The sequence below is a fragment of the Trachemys scripta genome, chromosome 9 (assembly GCF_013100865.1).
Source record: "Trachemys scripta elegans isolate TJP31775 chromosome 9, CAS_Tse_1.0, whole genome shotgun sequence".
Taxonomy (NCBI): domain Eukaryota; kingdom Metazoa; phylum Chordata; order Testudines; family Emydidae; genus Trachemys; species Trachemys scripta.
Genome location: NC_048306.1, coordinates 47,750,990 through 47,773,260, shown reverse-complemented (window position 1 = coordinate 47,773,260; position 22,271 = coordinate 47,750,990). Strand labels below are relative to the sequence as shown.

The following is a 22,271-nucleotide window of genomic DNA, read 5'->3' as shown; positions in this document are numbered from 1 at the left end:
ATATTGGGGATACACAGAACAGTCTTTCTAGGGCTGAAGTTACAGTGTCAACAGGGCTGAGACCAACATGAGATCTTCCTGAGACACTTTTTCACAGGGCCTTTCCCTTCCATGATCCCTTTGTTTTAAGAAGTTTTCTTCTTTAAGAAGATGGCACCTTTAGTATGAAGTTTGGGCCAAACTGCTGCTTATTATGCAGGTGTTGGTTCAGAGGAACTCCACTGCCAAGTTAAAGGACTGCCTGAGATTGCCTGGGGATTTGTGCAGAACTGCAAACAGAAGCCGCGTCTTCCAACTTCCATTCTTCCTACAGCAAAACACCCCCTGCCCCGCCCCCCTTCATTCAGCCAGGATGATGGAACCATGCTGGGCGGTCTAACACCAGAGGGCTGATGTTCAGGACTCTCTCCTTGTCGATGGGCAGGCTTGGGAAGTGCTCTAAGCTGGCCTTGCTCAAGAGCAGGGTTAGTTCTCTGGGCTGCTCCTGGTGCTGAGCTATTGGCTTGGCTATTACCTGACTGGCAGAGCTTTCCCACATATCCCGCAGGGCATGTACAGGTGTAGTTGCTGCCGTGGTCCTCGCAGGTGGCTCCGTTTTCACATGGACTCAGGAAGCAAGGAGAAGGGGCTGGAAAAGAGTATCACAAATGGCTATGGACACACTGCCTGGAGCCCTTCCTCCCTCTCCATGCCACATCTACAGTGCTACCTGGATACGCTGCCAGACAATGGGGATGTAGGGATGAGCTCCCAGGAGCATTAAATCAATTGCCCTCGAACCCCACTAACAAACCAGCACCAGCCTGCTCAGCTCTCAGAGAATTGATCAGCCCATGGAGAAAGTTGGGTTACGATTGGATGGGTGCTGGACTCACTGGGCAGTGATTACACTAACCAGCCATTGAACTCAGTCTCTGTGGATACTGCTACAGACTGAGCACAGATCTCTGCTTGCTGTGCTCCAGCAATCAGGGGTTGAATGCACGCACTCTGCTAAATGACCAGAGACACCATTGACTGGGCAATGGCACCCAGTACCCCAAACTGCCTGACTGTGGCTTCCCCAGCCGAGGATGCTCCCCTGGTTAATGTGTAGAGCCTGTGAATGACTCCAAGCCCGCTGATTGCCGGCCTAGTAGCCAAGCACTGAACAACAGACCTTGGGTCTCTGGCCAGTGGCTCTGAGCTGAGCATTGGCACCAGATCCCTAGTTTCTCCTCCTTGCCAGTCTGCCACGCTCGTACCTATCTCACAGTGCCGGCCCGTGTAGCCTGGGGAACAGTCACACTTGTACTTGCCGATGTAGTGGAAACACGTGCCCCCGTTCTGACATGGCCCAGAGGCACAGGAGTCTGGTTTACCTGTGGGCACAAAGAGAGCCATGTTAAGCAGCAGCCAATTCCTTCCCCGCTCTCCCCTCACTAGTGCTCAGCATTGTGGGTACCTATCTCGCAGTGCTTCCCGGTGAATCGGTAGGGGCAGGCACAGTGGTATTCTCCGTCTGCCTCCTTACATGTCCCCCCGTTCCGACATGGCGCGGAGCTGCAGAGCCTTGGCCTGACTGAGGAAAGAGAACACAGGCAGAGGAGCCACGTGTGGGAAAGCATCACCCCTTGTGCTTTCGTCAACAGGAGTGGGGATGGCTTCGATTCATCCCCTCTCATGGGCTGGCTGCTTCTTCCACACCTCAGCCACCCCCTCCTGTCTGGGCCACCGTGGGCTACATTCTCCAGCTGCTCAGAAACAGCCACAATCTCCTATCTGGGGGTGCAAAGTCAGGTTTAGAGAAATCCAGTCAAGCACCTGACTGGCCCGATTGTCAATGACACAGCCCCACCAAAGCCAATGGTGCTGCAGGTAGGAGTTCAGCACCGTGGAAACACAGGCCACTTAAACATAGGAGCCTAAATATGGATTTAAGAGCCTGACTTTAGGCAAATCAGCACATCCACTCTTGCCCTAAACTGTTCCACAGAGTCGCTGTGTGCCTTGACACAGCTTGTGCTCTACGTCAGAAGCAGCTGCAGCGACTCCCATGTATATCTGCCCTGCACAGCAATGCTACCACCTGTCTATCGCGTGAACTGGGCAAGTTACCCACTGCTCCCCAATGAGGCAAAGGCTGCTTGGCTGGATTGCATAGCACATGAGCCATGCACAGCTTCAGATACCAGAGCTGATTAACCATTGAAAGCCGATAACTTTGGAAGAGCCACCTGTGCTTCCTGAGACCGAAGCTGCCATGGCGGAGGGGTATGCAAGCAGGGTCGGACCCACTGGTGCATCTTTCACTCCATTCTGAAATGAGCTACAGAATCTGCTCAACGCTTGGGGAGCCAGACTGTCCCAAGAGATGTCCTGAAGGGAAGAGACCTGAACAGGCCAAAGCGCCATTCTGATTTCACTGCCCCTCTTAGCATCTCTGTTCCTCAGGGGTTTCCTAGAGCCCAAGGCTATTAGTTCTGCCCCGATCTCTCACCTTCCCCTGCCCCCATAGCCAGGAGTGGCGTTTCCCCACTGTGAAGAGCCAGCAGATATTGCACTGACTCTTACAGCTGAAGGATCTCTAGGCTGCTCGTCTGCCTTAGGGGGCTTGGATTTTGCTCCAATCTTTTGGCTGTAGCCGGAACTCTTTGTAGGTGACCATTCCCCGGCTCGACCGAGCTACCCAACACAGTGACAGAAACGGGAGCTGGAAGGCTGGATGCAGCTGTTTCCTGCACCTGTGCTGCTACTCTGCATGGGGCTGAGTCTCCTGAACACAGACTAACCAGAGTGCATGGCGGGTGGGACACGCCGAGGGCCCCTCCCTGCCTCATCTCTCCAGCCCATGCCTCAGGAGTACCTTTCTCACAGTGCCTGCCGTTGAAGCCCCGGGGACATTCGCAGGTGTATGAGTCATCATGGGCTTCGCAGGACCCCCCATTCAGGCAGGGCTCTGAGTCGCAGGGAGATGGCACAGCTGAAAAATCACAGATGGGAACACAGTTAACCTGGTCAATACAAGTCCTACCAGGCAGAACAGGTCTGAGTGGCAAAACCCCACAGGTGCATCTAGTCTGCTCCTTCCTTGTGGCAAGGCTGGCTGGCTCCCTGGCATTCCTCCCTGGCTGTATCATTGCAGGGTTTGTAGTGGCCGTCACCCTGCTGTGGGCCACTAGCGTTTGCGCTCTAGCCATTCACAGGGCTGCTATGATTAGGGCGAGCTTCCAGCATTCCTGCAGTGGCGTGACTGGGTCCCACACGGCGAATCACCCAGAGCCCATGAGACTCTCCCCATTGAACTGTGGTCAGGCCCTCTCTGCAGGACTTGGCACCTTGCTCTGCCCAGCTGTGCAATCGGGACCAAGAGCTGACCCACAATGTCCAGATAGGAACTAGGTGTTGTCATCACCACCACTTTGGGGACACCAACTGGGGGACACGAGGGAGGAAGAGGGTCTCTGACACCCCTGAACCAGTGGGGTAGGGGAGATCTACTCCCTACAGGAACTGCTAGGAGTGTGGCTCCCTGGTATCCCGTCCCATCCTATCGGCACGGCTCATCCCCTTGATGTGCTCCCTGCCCCTGCCTTGTGCTGTAGTAGCTCACCAAGCCATGTCACAAATGCCTGACCTCCTCCATTGACACTCCCTCACCCGCCGCCCCTCCCCTCCTCCACTGCTCCTCTATCACTGTAGGCACTGCTGACACCCCCCACCACCCCAGCACTGCAGCTCGGATCCCCTCAGCCACACTACAAGTGTCTGCCCCACCCAGGTCACACCGCACCCTTTCCATGACCCCAGCCCCTCCCTGTGCCCAGACCTGGCCAGACTCACAGTGGTTGGTGCCATAGTCCGTATGACACACGCACAGGTAGCTTCCACCATACTCCATGCAGTAGCCCCCGTCTGGACATTGTGTGTTCATATTGCAAGGTGTAGTAGTCACTTCTGTGAGAACAGCAACAATAGCCAGTGTCCTGTGAGTGACCCCCCAGTGTGCCAGCCAGAGGCCAACGTCTGGTCAGTGACCCACAGTGTGCCAGCCAGAAGCCAGTGACCAGTGAGTGACCCCCCCGTGGTGTGCTAGCCAGAGGTCAGCGTCCAGTGAGTGACCCCCCCTCCTTGTGCCAGCCATAGGTCAGTCAGCTCAGGGCCTGGGAAGGGCATTCTACAGAGATGTTTTACTCTTTTTTTGCTAAGGAGGAGCTGGAGGGGGAAGTGACCCTGTCTGAAACCCTCCATCCCTCCTGCCAAGGAGGGGCTATTGCAGCTTTATTTGGGTCGGTGTGGAGAGCTCAGGAGCGAATGTGTATGAAACCCCAAACCTCCCTCTCCTCCAGGAGAGACCAGCCAAGTTAGGGAGGGTCCACGGGCTGCAGGGTGTGGAGCTAAGGACTGAACAAATGGAAATAGTCCATTCTCCTTTGCCCCAGAGCAAATGATGCTGAGTAAGGGGCTCCGGTGGAGAAGAGTAGGACGGGGAGGACCTGGGCATGTAGCCTCCCTTTGGCTCTAGAGCAGTGCAGAGGCTGATTGGTGGAACAGCAGATGTCTGTGATAGCGAATAGTCTCTGAGGGCTAGCACCAGCAATGGCTGTGGGTGCTAGCTTCTCTCTCTATTTTCAATTATAAAAGAAAGGGGAAAGGAAGGAAATGTGAGAGTTTGATAAACTGGGAGATCTTTGCTTTTACCAAATTCACAGAGGAGTCCAAAATATCCAGGCGGACACTGGCAAATGGTGAAGTTTCCATCCAGACACTTCCCCCCGTTCCGACACTCGCAGTCCTCAGAGAGCTCTGTGACAGAGATGGCAAACGGAGGCTCTTTTAGGACAGTCAAGTCCATGCTCTAGTTAGCTAGTTAGGTGTTTATCAGGTTGCCCATCACTGTGGCAACCAAGTGACTCTGACGAGGAGTAAACACAAGGCTTGCACAGATTCCCTTGTGAGAGGAGCCTGGATTCCATTCAGCTACAAGAGCCTCCTAGCAGAACCTCCCCTTTCTTCATCTAGGACATCAGAACTTTAACCTAATTAACCTCTAGGAGATGGCAAATCCCCAGCCAGCTGCACCTCCCTGTTGTAGAGGAGAGCCACTGCTTATCTGAGGACATAGAATCATAGAATATCAGGGTTGGAAGGTACCTCAGGAGGTCATCTAGTCCAACCCCCTGCTCAAAGCAGGACCAATCCCCAACTAAATCATCCCAGCCAGGGCTTTATCAAACCTGACCTAAAAACATCTAAGGAAGGAGATTCCACCACCTCCCTAGGTAACCCATTCCAGTGCTTCACCACTCTCCTAGGCCTGGTCTACACTACGGGTTTAGGTCGACTTTAGCAGCGTTAAATCGAATTAAGCCTGGACACGTCCACACAACGAAGCCCTTTCTTTCGACTTAAAGGGCCCCTTAAACCGGCTTCTTTACACCACCTTCGACGAGGGGATTAGCGATAAAATCAGCCTTTGCGGGTCGGAATTGGGGTAGTGTGGATGGAATTCGACGTTATTGGCCTCCGGGAGCTATCCCACAGTGCTTCATTGTGACCGCTCTGGACAGCACTCTCAACTCAGATGCACTGACCAGGTAGACAGGAAAAGACCCGCGAACGTTTGAATTTCATTTCCTGTTTGCCCAGCGTGGAGAGCACAGGTGACCACGCAGAGCTCATCAGCACAGGTAACCGTGATGGAGTCCCAGGATCGCAAAAGAGCTCCAGCATGGACCGAACGGGAGGTACGGGATCTGCTCGCCATATGGGGAGATGAATCAGTGCTAGCTGAACTCCGTAGCAGTAAAAGAAATGGCAAAGTATTAGAAAAGGTCTCCAAGGCCATGAAGGACTGGGGCCATAACAGGGACACACAGCAGTGCCGCGTGAAAGTTAAGGAGCTACGGCAAGCCTACCACAAAGCCAGAGAAGCAAATGGAAGGTCCGGGGCAGAGCCGCAAACTTGCCGCTTCTACGCGGAGCTGCATGCCATTCTAGGGGGTGCAGCCACCACTACCCCAACCGTGTGCTATGACTCCGTCAATGGAGAAACACACAGGGAAGACGGTTCGGGGAACGAGGAAGATGAGGCTGGAGGTACTGTAGGTAGCTCACAGCAGCAAGGAAGCGGAGAAACCGGTTTCCCCAACAGCCAGGATATGTTTGTCACCCTGGACCTGGAACCAGTAACCCCCGAACTCACCCAAGACCCTCAGGGCACACAGGAGACCTCTGGTGAGTGTACCTTTGTAAATATTACACATGGTTTAAAAACAAGCGTGTTTAATGATTAATGATTAATTTGCCCTGGCAATCGCAGCCAGTACATCTACTGGAAAAGTCTGTTAGCGTGTATGGGGATGGAGCGGAAATCCTCCAGGGACATCTCCAGAAAGCTCTCCTTCATGTACTCCCAAAGCCTTTGCAAAAGGTTTCTGGGGAGGGCTGCCTGATCCCGTCCGCCATGGTAAGACACTTTACCACGCCAGGCCACTAGCACGTAGTCTGGAATCATTGCATAACAAAGCATGGCAGCGTATGGTCCCGGTGTTTGCTGGCATGCAGACAATATCCATTCCTTATCTCTCTTTGTTATCCTCAGGAGAGTGATATCATTCACGGTCACCTGGTTGAAATGGGGTGATTTTATTAAGGGGACATTCAGAGGTGCCCGTTCCTGCTCTTCTGAACAGAAATGTTCCCCGCTGTTAACCACGCGGTGGGGGGAGGGGTGAAGTGATCATCCCAGAGAATCGTGTGTGTGTGTGGGGGGGTGGTTTACTTGGGTTTGTGCTGCATGTTAACCCGGAAACCGCAGCCCCTCCTTTTACATTGAAAACCCATTTTAAATGGCCAACCCAATTCATCCTTGATATGGGAAATGCGCTGCTGTTTGAAACCTTTCCCGCATGTTAAGAAGGTTAAAAAAGCCAAAAGACTGTGGCTTACCATGGCTGCCTGCAAGCCGAAATATGTTGCCTGGGGCACTGCGTGAGTGATCTCTCATACCAAACCGGCAGGCAGAGGAAAAATGCGACCTTGTAACAAAAGAGTGTACCCATTGTTCTCTAAAATGTGTCTTTTTAAACCACCTCTCCCTTCTCCTCCACCAGCTGCAAATGTTTCTCCTTCGCAGAAGCTAGTGAACATTAGAAAGAGAAAACGGAGGACGCGGGATGATATGTTCACGGAGCTCCAGATGTCCTCCCACGCTGATAGAGCACAGCAGAATGCGTGGAGGCAGTCAATGTCAGACATGAGAAAAGCACAATATGAATGAGAGGAGAGGTGGCGGGCTGAATGGCGGGATGAAAAGAGCAAGTGGCGGGCTGAAGATGATAGGTGGCGTCAGCTTGCAGACAGACGGCAAGAGTCAATGCTCCGTCTGCTGGAGCATCAAACTGATATGCTCCAGCGTATGGTTGAGCTGCAGGAAAGGCAGCAGGAGCAGAGACCGCCGCTACAGCCCCTGTTTAACCAACAGCCCTCCTCCCCAAGTTCCATAGCCTCCTCACCCAGACGCCCAAGAACATGGTGGGGGGGCCTCCGGCCACCCAGTCACTCCACCCCAGATGATCGCCCAAGCATCAGAAGGCTGGCCTTCAATAAGAGTTAAAGTTTTAAAATGCAGTGTGTCCTTTTCCATCCCTCCTCCCCCACCATCCCAGGCTACCTTGGCAATTATCCCCCTACTGGTGTGAGGAATTAATAAAGAATGCATGAATGTGAAAAAACAATGACTTTATTGCCTCTGCAAGCGGTGCTCGAAGTGGGGAGGGGAGGGTGGGGTGGTTGGTTTACAGGGAAGTAGAGTGAACCGGGTCGGGGGGTGGGGGTTGGAGGGTTCATCAAGGAGAAACAAACAGAAGTTTCACACAGTAGCCTGGCCAGTCACAAAACTCGTTTTCAAAGCTTCTCTGATGCGCACCGCGCCCTGCTGTGCTCCTCTAACCGCCCTGGTGTCTGGCTGTGCGTAATCAGCGGCCAGGCGAGTTGCCTCAACCTCCCACCCCACCATAAATGTCTCCCCCTTACTCTCACAGATATTGTGGAGTGCACAGCAAGCAGCAATAACAATGGGGATATTCTTTTCGCTGAGGTCTGAGCGAGTCAGTAAGCTGCGCCAGCGCGCTTTTAAACATCCAAATGCACATTCCACCACCATTCGGCACTTGCTCAGCCTATAGCTGAACAGGTCCTGACTACTGTCCAGGCTGCCTGTGTACGGCTTCATGAGCCATGGCATTAAGGGGTAGGCTGGGTCCCCAAGGATCACGATAGGCATTTCAACATCCCCAACGGTTACTTTCTGGTCCGGGAAAAAAGTCCCTTCCTCCAGCTTTCGAAACAGACCAGAGTGCCTGAAGACGTGAGCATCACGTACCTTTCCCGGCCATCCCACGTTGATGTTGGTGAAACGTCCCTTGTGATCCACCAGGGCTTGCAGCCGCATTGAAAAGTACCCCTTGCGGTTTATGTACTCGGTGGCTTGGTGCTCCGGTGCCAAGATAGGGATATGGGTTCCGTCTATGGCCCCACCACAGTTTGGGAATCCCATTTCAGCAAAACCATCCACTATTGCCTGCACGTTGCCCAGAGTCACTACCCTTGATATCACCAGGTCTTTCATTGCCCTGGCAACTTGGATCACAGCAGCCCCCACCGTAGATTTGCCCACTCCAAATTGATTCCCGACTGACCGGTAGCTGTCTGGCGTTGCAAGCTTCCATAGGGCTATCGCCACTCGCTTCTCAACTGTGAGGGCTGCTCTCATCCTGGTATTCTGGCGCTTCAGGGCAGGGGAAAGCAAGTCACAAAGTTCCATGAAAGTGCCCTTACGCATGCGAAAGTTTTGCAGCCACTGGGAATCGTCCCACACCTGCAGCACGATGCGGTCCCACCAGTCTGTGCTTGTTTCCCGGGCCCAGAATCGGCGTTCCACGCCATGAACCTGCCCCAGTGACACCATGATTTCCACATTGCTGGGGCCTGTGCCTTGTGAGAGGTCTATGTCCATGTCAATTTCCTCATCACTCTCTTCGCCGCGCTGCAATCGCCTCCTCGGCTGGTCTGGGTTTCGCCTTGGCATGTCCTGGCTCTGCATATACTCCAGGACAATGCGCGTGGTGTTCATAGTGCTCATAATTGCCGCGGTGATCTGAGCGGGCTCCATGATCCCAGTGCTAGCTATGGCGCCTGGTCTGAAAAAAGGCGCGAAACTAGTATCTGACGGACCAGGGGAAGGAGGGAGGGCGGGACGGAGGGTGGGCCGAGTGACGACATGGCGTACAGGTACAGGGAATTAAAATCAAGAAAGGTGGCTGTGAATCAGGGAGAAACACAAACAACTGTCACACAGAATGGTCCCCCCAAAGATTAAACTGAAAACCCTGGGTTTAGCAGGCCGTTGATTTGATGGAGGGAGGGGGAAGCAAATGAATACAGAACAAATCTATTTTTTACATCTTAAGACGACGGTGTAGCGTGACTGATAGCCCTCGGCATCTTCTGGGTGCTTGGCAGTTAGTGTACTATGATGGCCTTCAGGCCTATTGCACAATCTGCTGCTCAGGGAAGATTCTGCTAATGTGCGATGATCCAACTTGTAATAGGACGGTTACCAGTCGTAATACACCATCTACTGCCAAAAGGCAAGGAGCTGGTGCAATGCAGCCCCACAGCTGCCAGCACCCAGATCGCCGATGAAGGCTACCAGTCTACTGCACCGTCTACCGCCAAAAGGCAGTTAGCTGCTGCTGCTGTGTGGCAATGCAGTCCCACGTCTGCCGGCACCCAGATGACATATGGTGACGGTGAGCTGAGCGGGCTCCATGCTTGCCGTGGTATGTTGTCTGCACAGGTAACCCAGGTAAAAAGGCGCTAATCTATTGTCTGCCGTTGCTCTGACGGAGGGGGATGGGCCTGACGACATGTACCCAGAACCTCCCGTGACACTGTTTTGCATCATCCTGGCATTGGGATCTCAACCCAGAATTCCAATGGGCGGCGGAGACTGCGGGAACTGTGGGATAGCTGTGGGATAGCTACCCATAGTGCAATGCTCCAGAAGTCGACGCTAGCCTCGGAACTGTGGACGCGGTCCGCCGACTAGAGCACTTAGAGCATTTTATGTGGGGACACACACAATCGGCTGTATACAACCGATTTCTATAAAACCGGCTTCTATAAATTCGAACTAATTTCGTAGTGTAGACATACCCCTAGTGAAAAAGATTTTCCTAATATCCAACCTAAACCTTCCCCACTGCAACCAGGGCTGGCTCCAGGCACCAGCGCAGGAAGTAGGTGCTTGCGGGCGGCCAATGGGAAGGGGTGGCACATCTGGATCTTCGGCGGCAATTCGGCGGCGGGTCCCCTAGTCCCTCTTGGAGGGAAGGACCGGCCGCCGAATTGCTGCTGAAGAATGAAGCGGTGCGGTAGAGCTGCTGCCGAAGTGTTGCTGATTGCGGCTTTTTTTTTTTCTTCGTCGCTTGGGGTGGCAAAAAAGCTGGAACCGGTCCTGACTGCAACTTGAGACCATTACTCCTTCTTCTGTCATCTGGTACCACTGAGAACAGTCTAGATCCATTCTCTTTGAAACCCCCTTTCAGGTAGTTGAAAGCAGCTATCAAATCCCCCCTCATTCTTCTTTTCTGCAGACTAAATAATCCCAGTTCCCTCAGCCTCTCCTCATAAATCATGTGCTCCAGCCCCCTAATCATTTTTGTTGCCCTCCGCTGGACTCTTTCCAATTTTTCCACATCCTTCTTGTAATGTGGGGCCCAAAACTGGACACAGTACTCCAGATGAGGCCTCATCAATGCCGAATAGAGGGGAATGATCATGTACCTCGATCTGCTGCCAATGCTCCTACTTATACAGCCCAAAATGCTGTTAGCCTTCTTGGCAACAAGGGCACACTGTCGACTCATATCTAGCTTCTCATCCACTGTAACCCCTAGGTCCTTTTCTGCAGAACTGGAGCCTAGCCACTCGGTCTCTAGTCTGTAGCAGTGCATGGGATTCTTCTGTCCTAAGTGCAGGACTCTGCACTTGTCCTTGTTGAACCTCATCACATTTCTTTTGGCCCAATCCTCTAATTTGTCTAGGTACCTCTGAATCCTATCCCTACCTTCCAGCGTATCTATCACTTCCAGTTTAGTGTCATCTGCAAATTTGCTGAGGGTGCAATCCATGCCATTCTCCTGATCATTAATGAAGATATTGAACAAAACCAGCCCCAGGACCGACCCTTGGGGTACTCCACTTGATACCAGCTGCCAACTAGACACGGAGCCATTGATCACTACCTGTTGAGCCCGGCGATCTAGCCAGCTTTCTATCCACCTTATAGTCCATTCATCCAGCCCATATTTCTTTAATTTGCTGGCAAGAATACTGTGGGAGACTGTATCAAAAACTTTGCTAAAGTCAAGGAATAACACTGGTCTACAATTTTTGAGAAGTCGTCTGCTTCAGAGATAAAATGTGCTATTTATTATGTATTTTGATGTGCTGAATTCAAATATGACAATTAAAACAACTGATTGGCTACTGTTTCTAAGATATTTAAATTTTTACATTTTATGTCTATGTATATTGTGTAGATAGTAGAGTTTTAATCATAAATTGTAAACCTGGGTCTTTTCATGTGTTTATGGTTGCTTTACATGATAATATTTCACCTGTCCTGTTTATGTAACACTTTAAAAATCAGCAAAAGGGTTATATAAATAAAATTTATTATGAAACAAAAGGCAAAAAACTATTATGTACATAGTATCAGAGGGGTAGCCGTGTTAGTCTGAATCTGTAAAAAGCAACAGAGGGTCCTGTGGCACCTTTAAGACTAACAGAAATATTGGGAGCATAAGCTTTCGTGGATAAGAACTTCTTGCATCTGAAGAAGTGAGGTTCTTACCCACGAAAGCTTATGCTCCCAATACTTCTGTTAGTCTTAAAGGTGCCACAGGACCCCCTGTTATTATGTACATAGTTTAGTCCTATTCAGTGTCTACTCGGCGCTTCTTGGCTTGTCTCTTGTATTCATTAAATGGAGCATCTCTTGTCACTGTCCAGCAATAGTTTGCAAACATTGATGGGCTCCATTTGCCCTGATAGCATTTCTCCATTGTTGCAATGTCCTGGTGAAATCGCTCGCCGTGCTCGTCGCTCACTGCTCCGCAATTCGGTGGAAAAAAATCTAGATGAGAGTGCAAAAAATGTATCTTTAGTGACATGTTGCAACCAAGGCTTTTGTATGCTTGAGGAGGTTTTCCACCAACAACCTGTAGTTATCTGCCTTGTTGTTTCCGAGAAAATTTATTGCCACTAACTGGAAGGCTTTCCATGCCGTCTTTTCCTTGCCACGCAGTGCATGGTCAAATGCATCATCTCGAAGAAGTTCACGAATCTGAGGACCAACAAAGACACCTTCCTTTAGCTTAGCTTCATTTAACCTTGGAAATTTTCCATGGAGGTACTTGAAAGCTGCTTGTGTTTTGTCAATGGCCTTGACAAAGTTCTTCATCAGACCCAGCTTGATGTGTAAGGGTGGTAACAAAATCTTCCTTGATTCAACAAGTGGTGGATGCTGAACACTTTTCCTCCCAGGCTCCAATGACTGTCGGAGTGGCCAATCTTTCTTGATGTAGTGGGAATCTCTTGCACAACTATCCCATTCGCAGAGAAAACAGCAGTACTTTGTGTATCCAGTCTGCAGACCAAGCAAGAGAGCAACAACCTTCAAATCGCCACAAAGCTGCCACTGATGTTGGTCATAGTTTATGCACCTCAAAAGTTGTTTCATGTTGTCATAGGTTTCCTTCATATGGACTGCATGACCAACTGGAATTGATGGCAAAACATTGCCATTATGCAGTAAAACAGCTTTAAGACTCGTCTTCGATGAATCAATGAACAGTCTCCACTCATCTGGATCGTGAACGATGTTGAGGGTTGCCATCACACCATCAATGTTGTTGCAGGCTACAAGATCACCTTCCATGAAGAAGAATAGGACAAGATCCTTTTCACGGTCACGGAACATGGAAACCCTAACATCACCTGCCAGGAGATTCCACTGCTGTAGTCTGGAGCCCAAGAGCTCTGCCTTACTCTTGGGTAGCTCCAAATCCCTGACAAGGTCAATCAGTTCACCTTGTGTTATGAGGTGTGGTTCAGAGGAGGAGGATGGGAGAAAATGTGGGTCCTGTGACATTGATGGTTCAGGACCAGAAGTTTCATCCTCTTCCGCATCTGACTCAAGTGAGGATGATTCTGGTGCATCAGGAACCGGCAGTCCTTCTCCATGGGGTACTGGGCGTATAGCTGATGGAATGTTTGAATAATGCACAGTCCACTTTTTCTTCTTTGACACACCTTTCCCAACTAGAGGCACCACGCAGAAGTAACAATTGCTGGTATGATCTGTTGGCTCCCTCCAAATCATTGGCACTGCAAAAGGCATAGATTTCCTTTTCCTGTTCAACCACTGGCGAAGATTTGTTGCACAAGTGTTGCAGCATATGTGTGGGGCCCACCTCTTGTCCTGAGCTCCAATTTTGCAGCCAAAATAAAGGTGATAGGCTTTCTTAACCATAGTGGTTATACTGCGCTTTTGTGATGCAAAAGTCACTTCACCACAAACATAGCAGAAGTTATCTGCACTGTTCACACAAGCATCTCTCCTCACTTTGGCTAAACAGAAATGTGTCCCTTTGCAAAATCAAACATTGACAAATCAGAGAGCACGACACTGTATGATTTCTAGAGCTGATCTAGGGCAATTTGTTCAGCAGAGTGATGTAAGCTTCGTTATGATTGCATCATCCATGACTTCTAGGAATAACACGATGCAATTCATATCATGTATGACGCAATAGCAGCTTCAGATTGCATCATTCATTGTTTTGCCTAAAAAGCAAGTACTGTCCAAACCCAGTCATAGATTTATTCATAGATCCAGTCAAAGATGTATTTTAGTCATTTCTGGTTTAAATTGAGATCCCTTCCCTTTATAACTCACTTATCCTCCACCATTCCCAAGTCAAGGGTCGTATATACTGACCCAATAGCATATCTTGAAAACTAGAGCCAATCAACAATTTTAAGCATCATTTTCGTTTTCAGTGACCCAGAATTAGTAAAGTTTGACTACATTTATTTCAGAAGCATTTTGGCTGTAGAGCAGTGTAATTCTTCCCTGTTTGTGAACAGCAGGTCAAGAAGAGCTCTGCCCCTAGTTGGTTCTTCCAGCACTTGCCCCAGGAAATTGTCCCCTACACTTCCCAAAAACTTCCTGGATTGTCTGTGCACATCCTGAACTCTGATCAACCCTTGATCTAATTGACCTGCTCTCAAATGTAACAGTAAAACTGTCCAAGAAAAACTCTATCCAGAGATCAACCTCTGGCTCGAGAAACCCCCACCTCTGCTACTTACTGTCTCTGCAGTCAGTGCCCATATAGCCCTCTGGGCATTCACAGACATAGCCTTGTTCGGTTTCCAGACAGTTCCCACCATGCTGGCATGGACTAGAGAGACAAGCACTTGGCATTCTGGGCCCACCTGCAAAGAGTGAACATCAGTGAAAGACTGGGCAGGAAAAGTCAGTCATTTAAGCTATGGAGGGGCCAAAACACCCCCCAGTATCCCTCCAGGATGTTAATGGGAGTAACTCCAGAGATGAATCTGGTCAGATGGGCCAGCAGGGTCAGCTCCAACAGCCAGGCAGGTCCTGCTGGAAAAGACTGGTTGCCATGCCACGGATTGGATCAGCCCCCAGCTGACTTCAAAATTTTGTACTGATGACCCCTTTCACATAGCAAGCCTCTGAGTGTGATCCCCCCTTATAAATTAAAAACACTTTCTAATATATTTAACACCATAATAAATGCTGGAGGAAAAGTGGGGTTTGGGATGGAGGCTCACAGCTCATGACCCCCACATAATAACCTTGTGACCCCCTGAGGGGTTTGAGAACCCCGGCCATAGCCCTTTTGCGATCGTTTCCCACAAGTGGCTTGGCAGGAGCCTTGGTGAAATGGCGCATTTCAGATGAGTCCCTCTGTGGGACACCTGGCCCTGCACCTTCAGCTCCTGTTACAGTCCAGGGGGAGTTCTACCGAATCTGCTGCTTGCTCCCCTGAGTGGTGGTTGGGGTAGGACTTGGGGAGGATCCCTTCTGTGCTCCCCTGAGGTCAGCTGGGGGCTGATCCAATCTATGGCATACAGCCTGCTGCCAAGAGCACCCCAAGGGCTGGGGACTGCCCGGGCAGTCTCCTTCTCCCTGGCCAGGCCTGATTCTGAGTGCTGAGAGGTGGTGTGACATAGAGCTCTGTCCTGTCTGGGGGCTTCCCGCCCAGCATAAATCCCAAGGGGGTTTCCATCGGGAGCAGCACAAAGCTGCTCAGAGTCAAGCCCCATGTCCTCAGCTGAGGGGGAAGGAGCAAGGCAGAGCTCACCGTACTGGCAGTTGTTGCCGTAGTAGCCCGGCGAACACGTGCAGATGTAGCGTCCTGGGCGGATGTAGTTACAGGTCTGCCGGTTCCTGCAGCTCCTATCCTCACACGGCAAGGGGTCTGGAGTGGGAGAGAGGGAGCCTCGGCTCAGCCCCGCTGACTCAGGAGTGCTAAGAGCATGGCTGGATGAAGCCTGGGGAGGGACAGCCACACATGGGCAGGCAGGAACGGCGAAGGGTCAGCCATGGACTGATCCCAGCCCTACACAGGGGCTGTTGCCGTGGGCAGATAAGAGAAGGGCACCTGTCTCACAGCGCTGTCCCACGAAGGGCTCCACACACACACACGTGTAGTTATCCACCAGGTCGATGCAGCGCCCCCCGTGCAAGCAGGGGCTGGATTCACACTCATTTATTTCTGTAGGGGAAGAACAGCAAGGGGCTCAGGGCTAACCCTGGCTCCAGGACCAGCTAAAACCCAACACGCACATCTATGGATGTGGTTAAGGCCCCCTGCTGGAGCTCTGTCTCTTACCACCGGAAATATAGAGAGGCAAACCCTCTCCTGGAGTTCTATCCCTATTCTGACTCCAACTCCAGGTGTGTGCATCTCCTTAGGACTAGATCTCTTCTCCAGCTCCTCCTCCAGTTGAACGTATCCGCTAGGTTCTAGATTTCTGACTTGTCTCTGACCTGTGCACTCTCTCCTAGGAATGTGCTGGCCGCCGCTTCCTGCTGCCTCCATTGGCCTGGAGCGGCGAAATGAGGCCAGTGGGAGCTGCAATTGGCTGAACCTGCGGATGTGGCACGTAAACAAACTCTGCCCTCCTCCAACTCCCAGATGCTTGCTTCATGTGTCATAGAAGCATAGAATATCTGGGTTGGAAGGGACCTCAGGACGTCATCTAGTCCAAACTCCTGCTCAAAGCAGGATCAATTCCCAGACAGATTTTTGCCCCAGATCCCTAAATGGCACCCTTAGGGATTGAACTCACAACCCTGGGTTTAGCAGGCCCATGCTCAAACGACTGAGCTATCCCTCCCTCCTAAGTGCACTTCTAGTGTACTTCTTTGTCTCTGCCCTCATAGCCACGTTTTGGTCTAGCTCAGGGATCGGCAACCTTTGGCACGTGGCTCGCCAGGGTAAACACCCTGGTGGGCCGGGCCTGTTTGTTTACCTGCCGCATCCGCAGGTTTGGCCGATCGCGACTCCCACTGGCCACGGTTCGCCGTCCCAGGCCAATGGGGGCTGCGGGAAGTGGCGCGGGCCGAGGAATGTGCTGGCTGCCGCTTCCTGCTACCCCCATTGGCCAGGAGTGGCGAAATGCGGCCAGTGGGAGCTGCAATCGGCTGAACCTGCGGATGTGGCATGTAAACACCCTGGCGAGTCGCATGCCAAAGGTTGCCGATCCCTGGTCTAGCTCACTCCACTTTCACCATTGACCTCCCTGCCATGTGGACCTGTCTGGTATTAGGTGTGGTCTCATCTCTGACCTACACATACGTCTTTACTTCCTCTAAGATCCTTGTGAATGCTTTCAGAGGAGAGTAATAATCTATATGGATCCAGGTGTGCAGGGATGGAGTTGAAAATCAACTAAATGTACAATAACAATACAGAACCTCGCCCTCCAAAAACTGTACCTCCGTGGGCACAATCCAACACCTGCTAGGAGGCCCATAAATTCACCTCAGTTCAAGTGGAACATATGAGATGTCACCCTAAAACTTCACCTCTCACTTGAGGCCATTCCAACATGTGGTCATCCAATTGGCTTCTTACCTATCCCACAGGAGTCTCCTGTATATCCTGCCTGACACACACACACCGCTGTCTTGTTTGCCACTTGGCACTGCCCGCCGTTCTGGCACTCCTTCATTTCACAGGGCGACTCCACTGCAATGTTCAAAATAAACAAATGAGAGATTGAATCTAGTGCTGGGGAATGACACGCCCAACTCCTCCCAACCTGGAACTGTCGCACCTTCCAAGCCCACCCCCATAGTTGCTGTAAGGACTGTTTCCCAGGCACTGCTTCCCCATCAGATCCTTTAGCTGGAAAGGGAACTGGACTGCTGGTGTTTTTCCTCCCATTCAAGTCCTACTGCTGGAGAAAGGGAGGAGGACAGCTTGTGAATCCCAGGGCCTTTATGGAAAGACAGGTCCTCAAAATGCAGGGTCTTTTGTTCATCTTTATAGCAGGCACTAGCCCTACCATCAAAAATCATATTATCCCAGGGAGCCAAGCACCATCACACCAGCAGAGGGCAGCACTAATTCATTTTCTCCAATTCTTGCACATTAGTTTTTTTTTAAGTAAATCACGTACCTTTTCATTACATTTCCCTCCCCTTTAGCACTTGCTCCCATGAAGTCTGGTTCAACAGTGACATGCAAGGAGGAAGGAGTTATACAGAGATGTATACCATGTAGGATGCTATTGTTACACTGGGGCAAATCAGACAATATTCCCTGGCTTGGACAGTTCAGCTGGTTCATTTACCTTCTTCCTTTGGGTGCTGGTGCCATGTTTGCTCTTGGATGTGTTTTCCTTTAGTAAACATCCACTTTCTTATTTGCTCCCTAGGACAAGTTTTCTTATTGAAGGCCAAGACACTGCAGCTATTTAGGGCAAGTTGCTGAGGCCGGTGGTAGTACCATGGGCCTGTGCTCGGACTGAGGTGGCTCATCCAGAGCAGTCCATTGAGCTGGGCAGGCGCAGCTATCTGTTACTCTGAGAACAGCCCCCAGTGGAAGCTCTGGTCAGTGTTTGTTTGCAATTCCTCCTGCTCGGCATTTCTGGAAGGAAACCCTCGTGTTTGGCTCTATCTGACCCTAAGTGACAGCTGTCTGCCAGGCAGGTGTAGCTTTTTGTCCAGCTTCTGCCTGCTGGCTCCCAATAAGGACCGGAGCCAAAGCCCATTGGAGTCAATGTAAAGATGCTTTGGATTTCAGTTGGCTCCAGATGAGGCCCCAATACCAGAATCATCATCTGCCATGGCAGCATGCTTTGTACATAACCGATCCCAATCCTACAGCTCTTGTGCACCCCAACCCCTCCAGCCTGGATTCATAGAATGACTATGGGCCCCACCGCACCGTTGTGCATCCTGAGCAGCACCTTACCTTGTTAGACAGCTGACCTGGGATGGGTGCTCAGTACACACAGTCAGCTGTTCAGTTGTATGGACTCTGGATCATCCTGGATGTCCCAGTCTTTTATATCCTGGATGTGGGAACTCTACTCATTTGGGGCGGGATGCCAAACATGGGCTTGACACAGCCCCTCTAGAGCCCCAGGTGGCCACATCTGAAGCAAGTGCTGTAGGGCTCTATGGGACAGATATGCACACCCCAACTAGGGGGAGCAGCCATCCCTTATTTTAAGGGACTGTCCCTTAAATCACTGATTTGCTCCTTAGGGTGACCATCCATCCCTTATTTGAAGGGACTGTCCCTTTACCATTTGAAATATTAAATTGAAGTTTATGACAATTGCATTGTATTCTTGAGGGCAGCAGAAGTGTATACTTGAGAGACAAATACATGCTATGCAAAGAGAAATGGTGTTTCCCTGCAATGTCCCTTAAAATAAAGTGTTGTCCCTTATTTTTCATGTGGTTCTCCCTTATTTCAAGCCAACAAACGTGGTCACCCTATCCCCATTTGCCACATTCCTCCCAGGGCCCTAGGCACCCGGCCTCTGTGAACCCTCCTCCAATTGCCCCCAAATTGCCCCTGCTGGCCGGCTCTCACTCTCCCCAGCTGGACGGCAAGAAGCATATTCACACCTTGCAGATTCACCCCATTGCCCTCTGCTGTCCCATCACCACTCAGCTGAGCTATCACAAGAGCCTCTCCCTTCCAAAATTAGGCCTCTGAACACCCTCATCTGCACCCACGCAAGTTTGGCAGGAGGTGGCACATTGCAATCATGATCAGAGACTGTGTCTCTGAGTACTGATGTCCTCAGCTTGCTGCATGGAGTAATGTCCTGAATCAATGCTGAGGTGTAAGACGCCTATGTCATCTGCCCTGAAGGGGAGAAGCATCAGCACTGCTGAAGGCTGACATACTGGAAATGCATGGATCATAAGAGGGAAATCAGTGGGGAAATCTGCTTGGCAACTTAGATGTCTATACCCAAATGCAAGGCATATGGGGAATAAACAGGAAAAATTGGAAATGTTACTACGTAAGGTAAATTGTGACTTTATTGGCATCACAGAGCCTTGGTGGGATAAATGTCATGACTGAAATATTGGCATAGAGAAGTCTGGTTCTCTATGGAAGGAAGGGCTGACAGCGTAAAAAGGGAGGTGGTGTTGCATTATACAGCAAAACCATACACACTTGTTCTGATGTCCAGAAGGAGGAGAGAGGCAGACCAGTTAAGAGCCTCTGGGTAAAGATAAAAGGGGAAAAAATAGGGATGACATTGTGGTAGGGGCTGGGGAAAAGGAGGGGGATGAGGCATTTCTAGAACAAATAACAGAAATATATAAAACACAAGGCCTGGCAGTAATGGGGGACTTTAACTACCCAGAAGTCGGTTGGAAAAATAATGGGTATGAGAATATCTTGCTGGAATTCCTTCAGCCCCTTGGATCAAAGGTGACACTGTGGCTCACTAATTTCTATATATGGGTCATTAATGAGAAGACGCTCCCGTGCATTTGGTGTCAAGCAAAGATTATTGCCATTCTCAAGCCGGGCAAGGACCCTTGAAATATGGTGAGTTACTGCCCAAAATCCTTGCTGTCAGTGCGTTTCAAGGTGTTTGAGTATTTGATTCTTCAACAAATTGCTCCAGATTTGGATGCTGTCTTGCAGGTTGAGCAGGCAGGGTTCAGGAAAGGACGTAGCATCTGTGATCAAGGTCTAGCCTTGATCACCCTTATCAGAAATGGTTTTCAACAAAATCTAAAGACAACAGCTGTCTTCCTGGATTAGACTGTTGCTTATGACACAGTTTGGCACAGAGGCCGTCTGTATAAATGCTCTTGAGTTGCCCCTCATTGGGTGGTCAAAGTAGTAGAGCTCTTACTTCAAAATAGGCAGTTCAGAGTACTCATGAGTGACTGTTTCAGTTCCTGGAAGTGTCATGTTAACTGTATTCCTCAAGGTTCAGTTCTATTCTCAGTACTGTTCAGTGTATATCAAAGTTTATCTGAAGAAGTGGGTTTTTCACCCTTGAAAGCTTATGCCCAAATAAATCTGTTAGTCTTTAAGGTGCCACCAGACTCCTTGTTGTTTTTGTGGATACAGACTAACACGGCTACCCCCTGATACTCTTACCCAAGTTTATCTATGCTGATGACATCTGCTGCAGCTACCAAGCTCAGTGCTTCTCAGAAATTGACAAGCTTCTGAATGATGCTGTGAAACTCATGGCAGACTACTGTAGTTGATGGCACCTGCAGCCGAGCTTTTCCAAGATAGTTTCTGGTGTATTTCATCTGCATAATGCAAGCACAAGCCACAAGCTAAATATTTTCTTAAATGGCCAATGCCTGCAGCACGACCCAAACCTGGTTTACCCCGGCGTGACATTGGATAGGTCATTGATGCACTACTTGAAGAAGACAGTAGCCAAAGTTAGCACTCAGAGCAATTTGCTCAGAAAACTGGCTGTCTCAACCTGGGGTGTGAGTGCCTGGATGCTGAGAACATCAGCCCTTGCTCTCAGCTGTTCAACAGCAGAGTACTGTGTTCCTGTCTGGGGTCACTTGTCTCACACGAGGCTGATCAATGTAGAGCTAACAAAGCTATGTGCATTGTTACTGGGACTTTACATGCAACTCTGTTGCATGGCTGCCAAAACTTAGTAACATAGCACTGCTCTATATTCGCCACCATCATGTGGGGGCCACCATCGTGCTCCTGGCCAAGATCTGTGAGAACAGCAACTTGCCTCTGTACTCAGACCTGTTCAACCACGCGCTAGTTCACCTGTCTTCTAGACACCCTTTTTGGTCACTTATGCCACCACAGGGCATGGCGGTGAAATCTGCTCAGCATAACGAGTGGTCAGCAACGACAGTTATTAATCACTCTCTCATCACTGACCCAACCATCTGCCCACCAAGTTTTGACCTGCCAAGGTACCAGTGGTCATCCCTGACCTGGCTTCATATAGGACAGGGTAATTGTGTGGCCAATCTTTTCAAATGGGGTTTCTCTAACAATCCATCATGTAGATGTCGTCAATGTCAGACTGTCACATATCCTTGACAAGTGCTCACCGACTTGCTTTGATGGCGAGCTACTGGCTCTTCACCAGGCTGATGATGAAACTATTAAATGGTGGGTGGATGGGGGCATTGGGGGAGGAGGTTGAGAGGAGTGGGCAGGCAGGGGTGTGACATTGCAGTCTATATGATTTTATGAAAATATGCTAATGAGTGTGAATATAATGTAACTGGAATATGCTTTAGGCAAAAGGTCTCTTGTAAGGTATCATTACAAAGCTTATAATCTACTGAGTGTGTTTATCCTATTTGTATGAATGTATCACTCTTGTATCTGAAACCAGAAATATGAAATATAACTCTGAAGGCTTATTGTAATTATACAAAGTGTGGGCCATTAATGGTGGTTTGGAATCTTGATGGCTCCCATTAACCAGGACAATTGTTTGTAGATGGCTCTGTTTTACCTGTAAGTCTTCCTGTATATGTGTGTGCTGGCAAGTGGGTAATGAAGTCTTACAGTGACATCTTTAACCTGGTGCTTTTCCATTTAGAAGGGAGCGGGGGGACTGGACCCAGAGAGACAAAAGATTCCTGCCTTTTGCCAAAGCCATATAAGGGGGTGGAACAGAACAAA

At 50.2% G+C, this 22,271-nt stretch overlaps 1 protein-coding gene across 5 annotated transcripts in view; it reads right to left on the bottom strand.

The window, feature by feature from the left end:
• Positions 1 to 22,271, bottom strand: part of SNED1 (sushi, nidogen and EGF like domains 1) — a 143,181-nt gene that overhangs the window by 50,968 nt on the left and 69,942 nt on the right. For 4 of the 5 annotated variants that reach the window (XM_034782201.1, XM_034782204.1, XM_034782205.1 and 1 more), the window contains exons 7-16: positions 17,226 to 17,339; positions 15,747 to 15,860; positions 15,447 to 15,563; positions 14,425 to 14,550; positions 4,681 to 4,785; positions 3,823 to 3,936; positions 2,846 to 2,962; positions 1,445 to 1,561; positions 1,245 to 1,361; positions 515 to 628 (exon numbers count right to left, since the gene is read on the bottom strand). In XM_034782201.1, coding sequence (XP_034638092.1) covers positions 515 to 628; positions 1,245 to 1,361; positions 1,445 to 1,561; positions 2,846 to 2,962; positions 3,823 to 3,936; positions 4,681 to 4,785; positions 14,425 to 14,550; positions 15,447 to 15,563; positions 15,747 to 15,860; positions 17,226 to 17,339 — 1,155 coding nt within the window. The remainder of the gene's footprint in view (positions 1 to 514; positions 629 to 1,244; positions 1,362 to 1,444; positions 1,562 to 2,845; positions 2,963 to 3,822; positions 3,937 to 4,680; positions 4,786 to 14,424; positions 14,551 to 15,446; positions 15,564 to 15,746; positions 15,861 to 17,225; positions 17,340 to 22,271) is intronic. The other variant, XM_034782203.1, reaches the window with a different exon arrangement.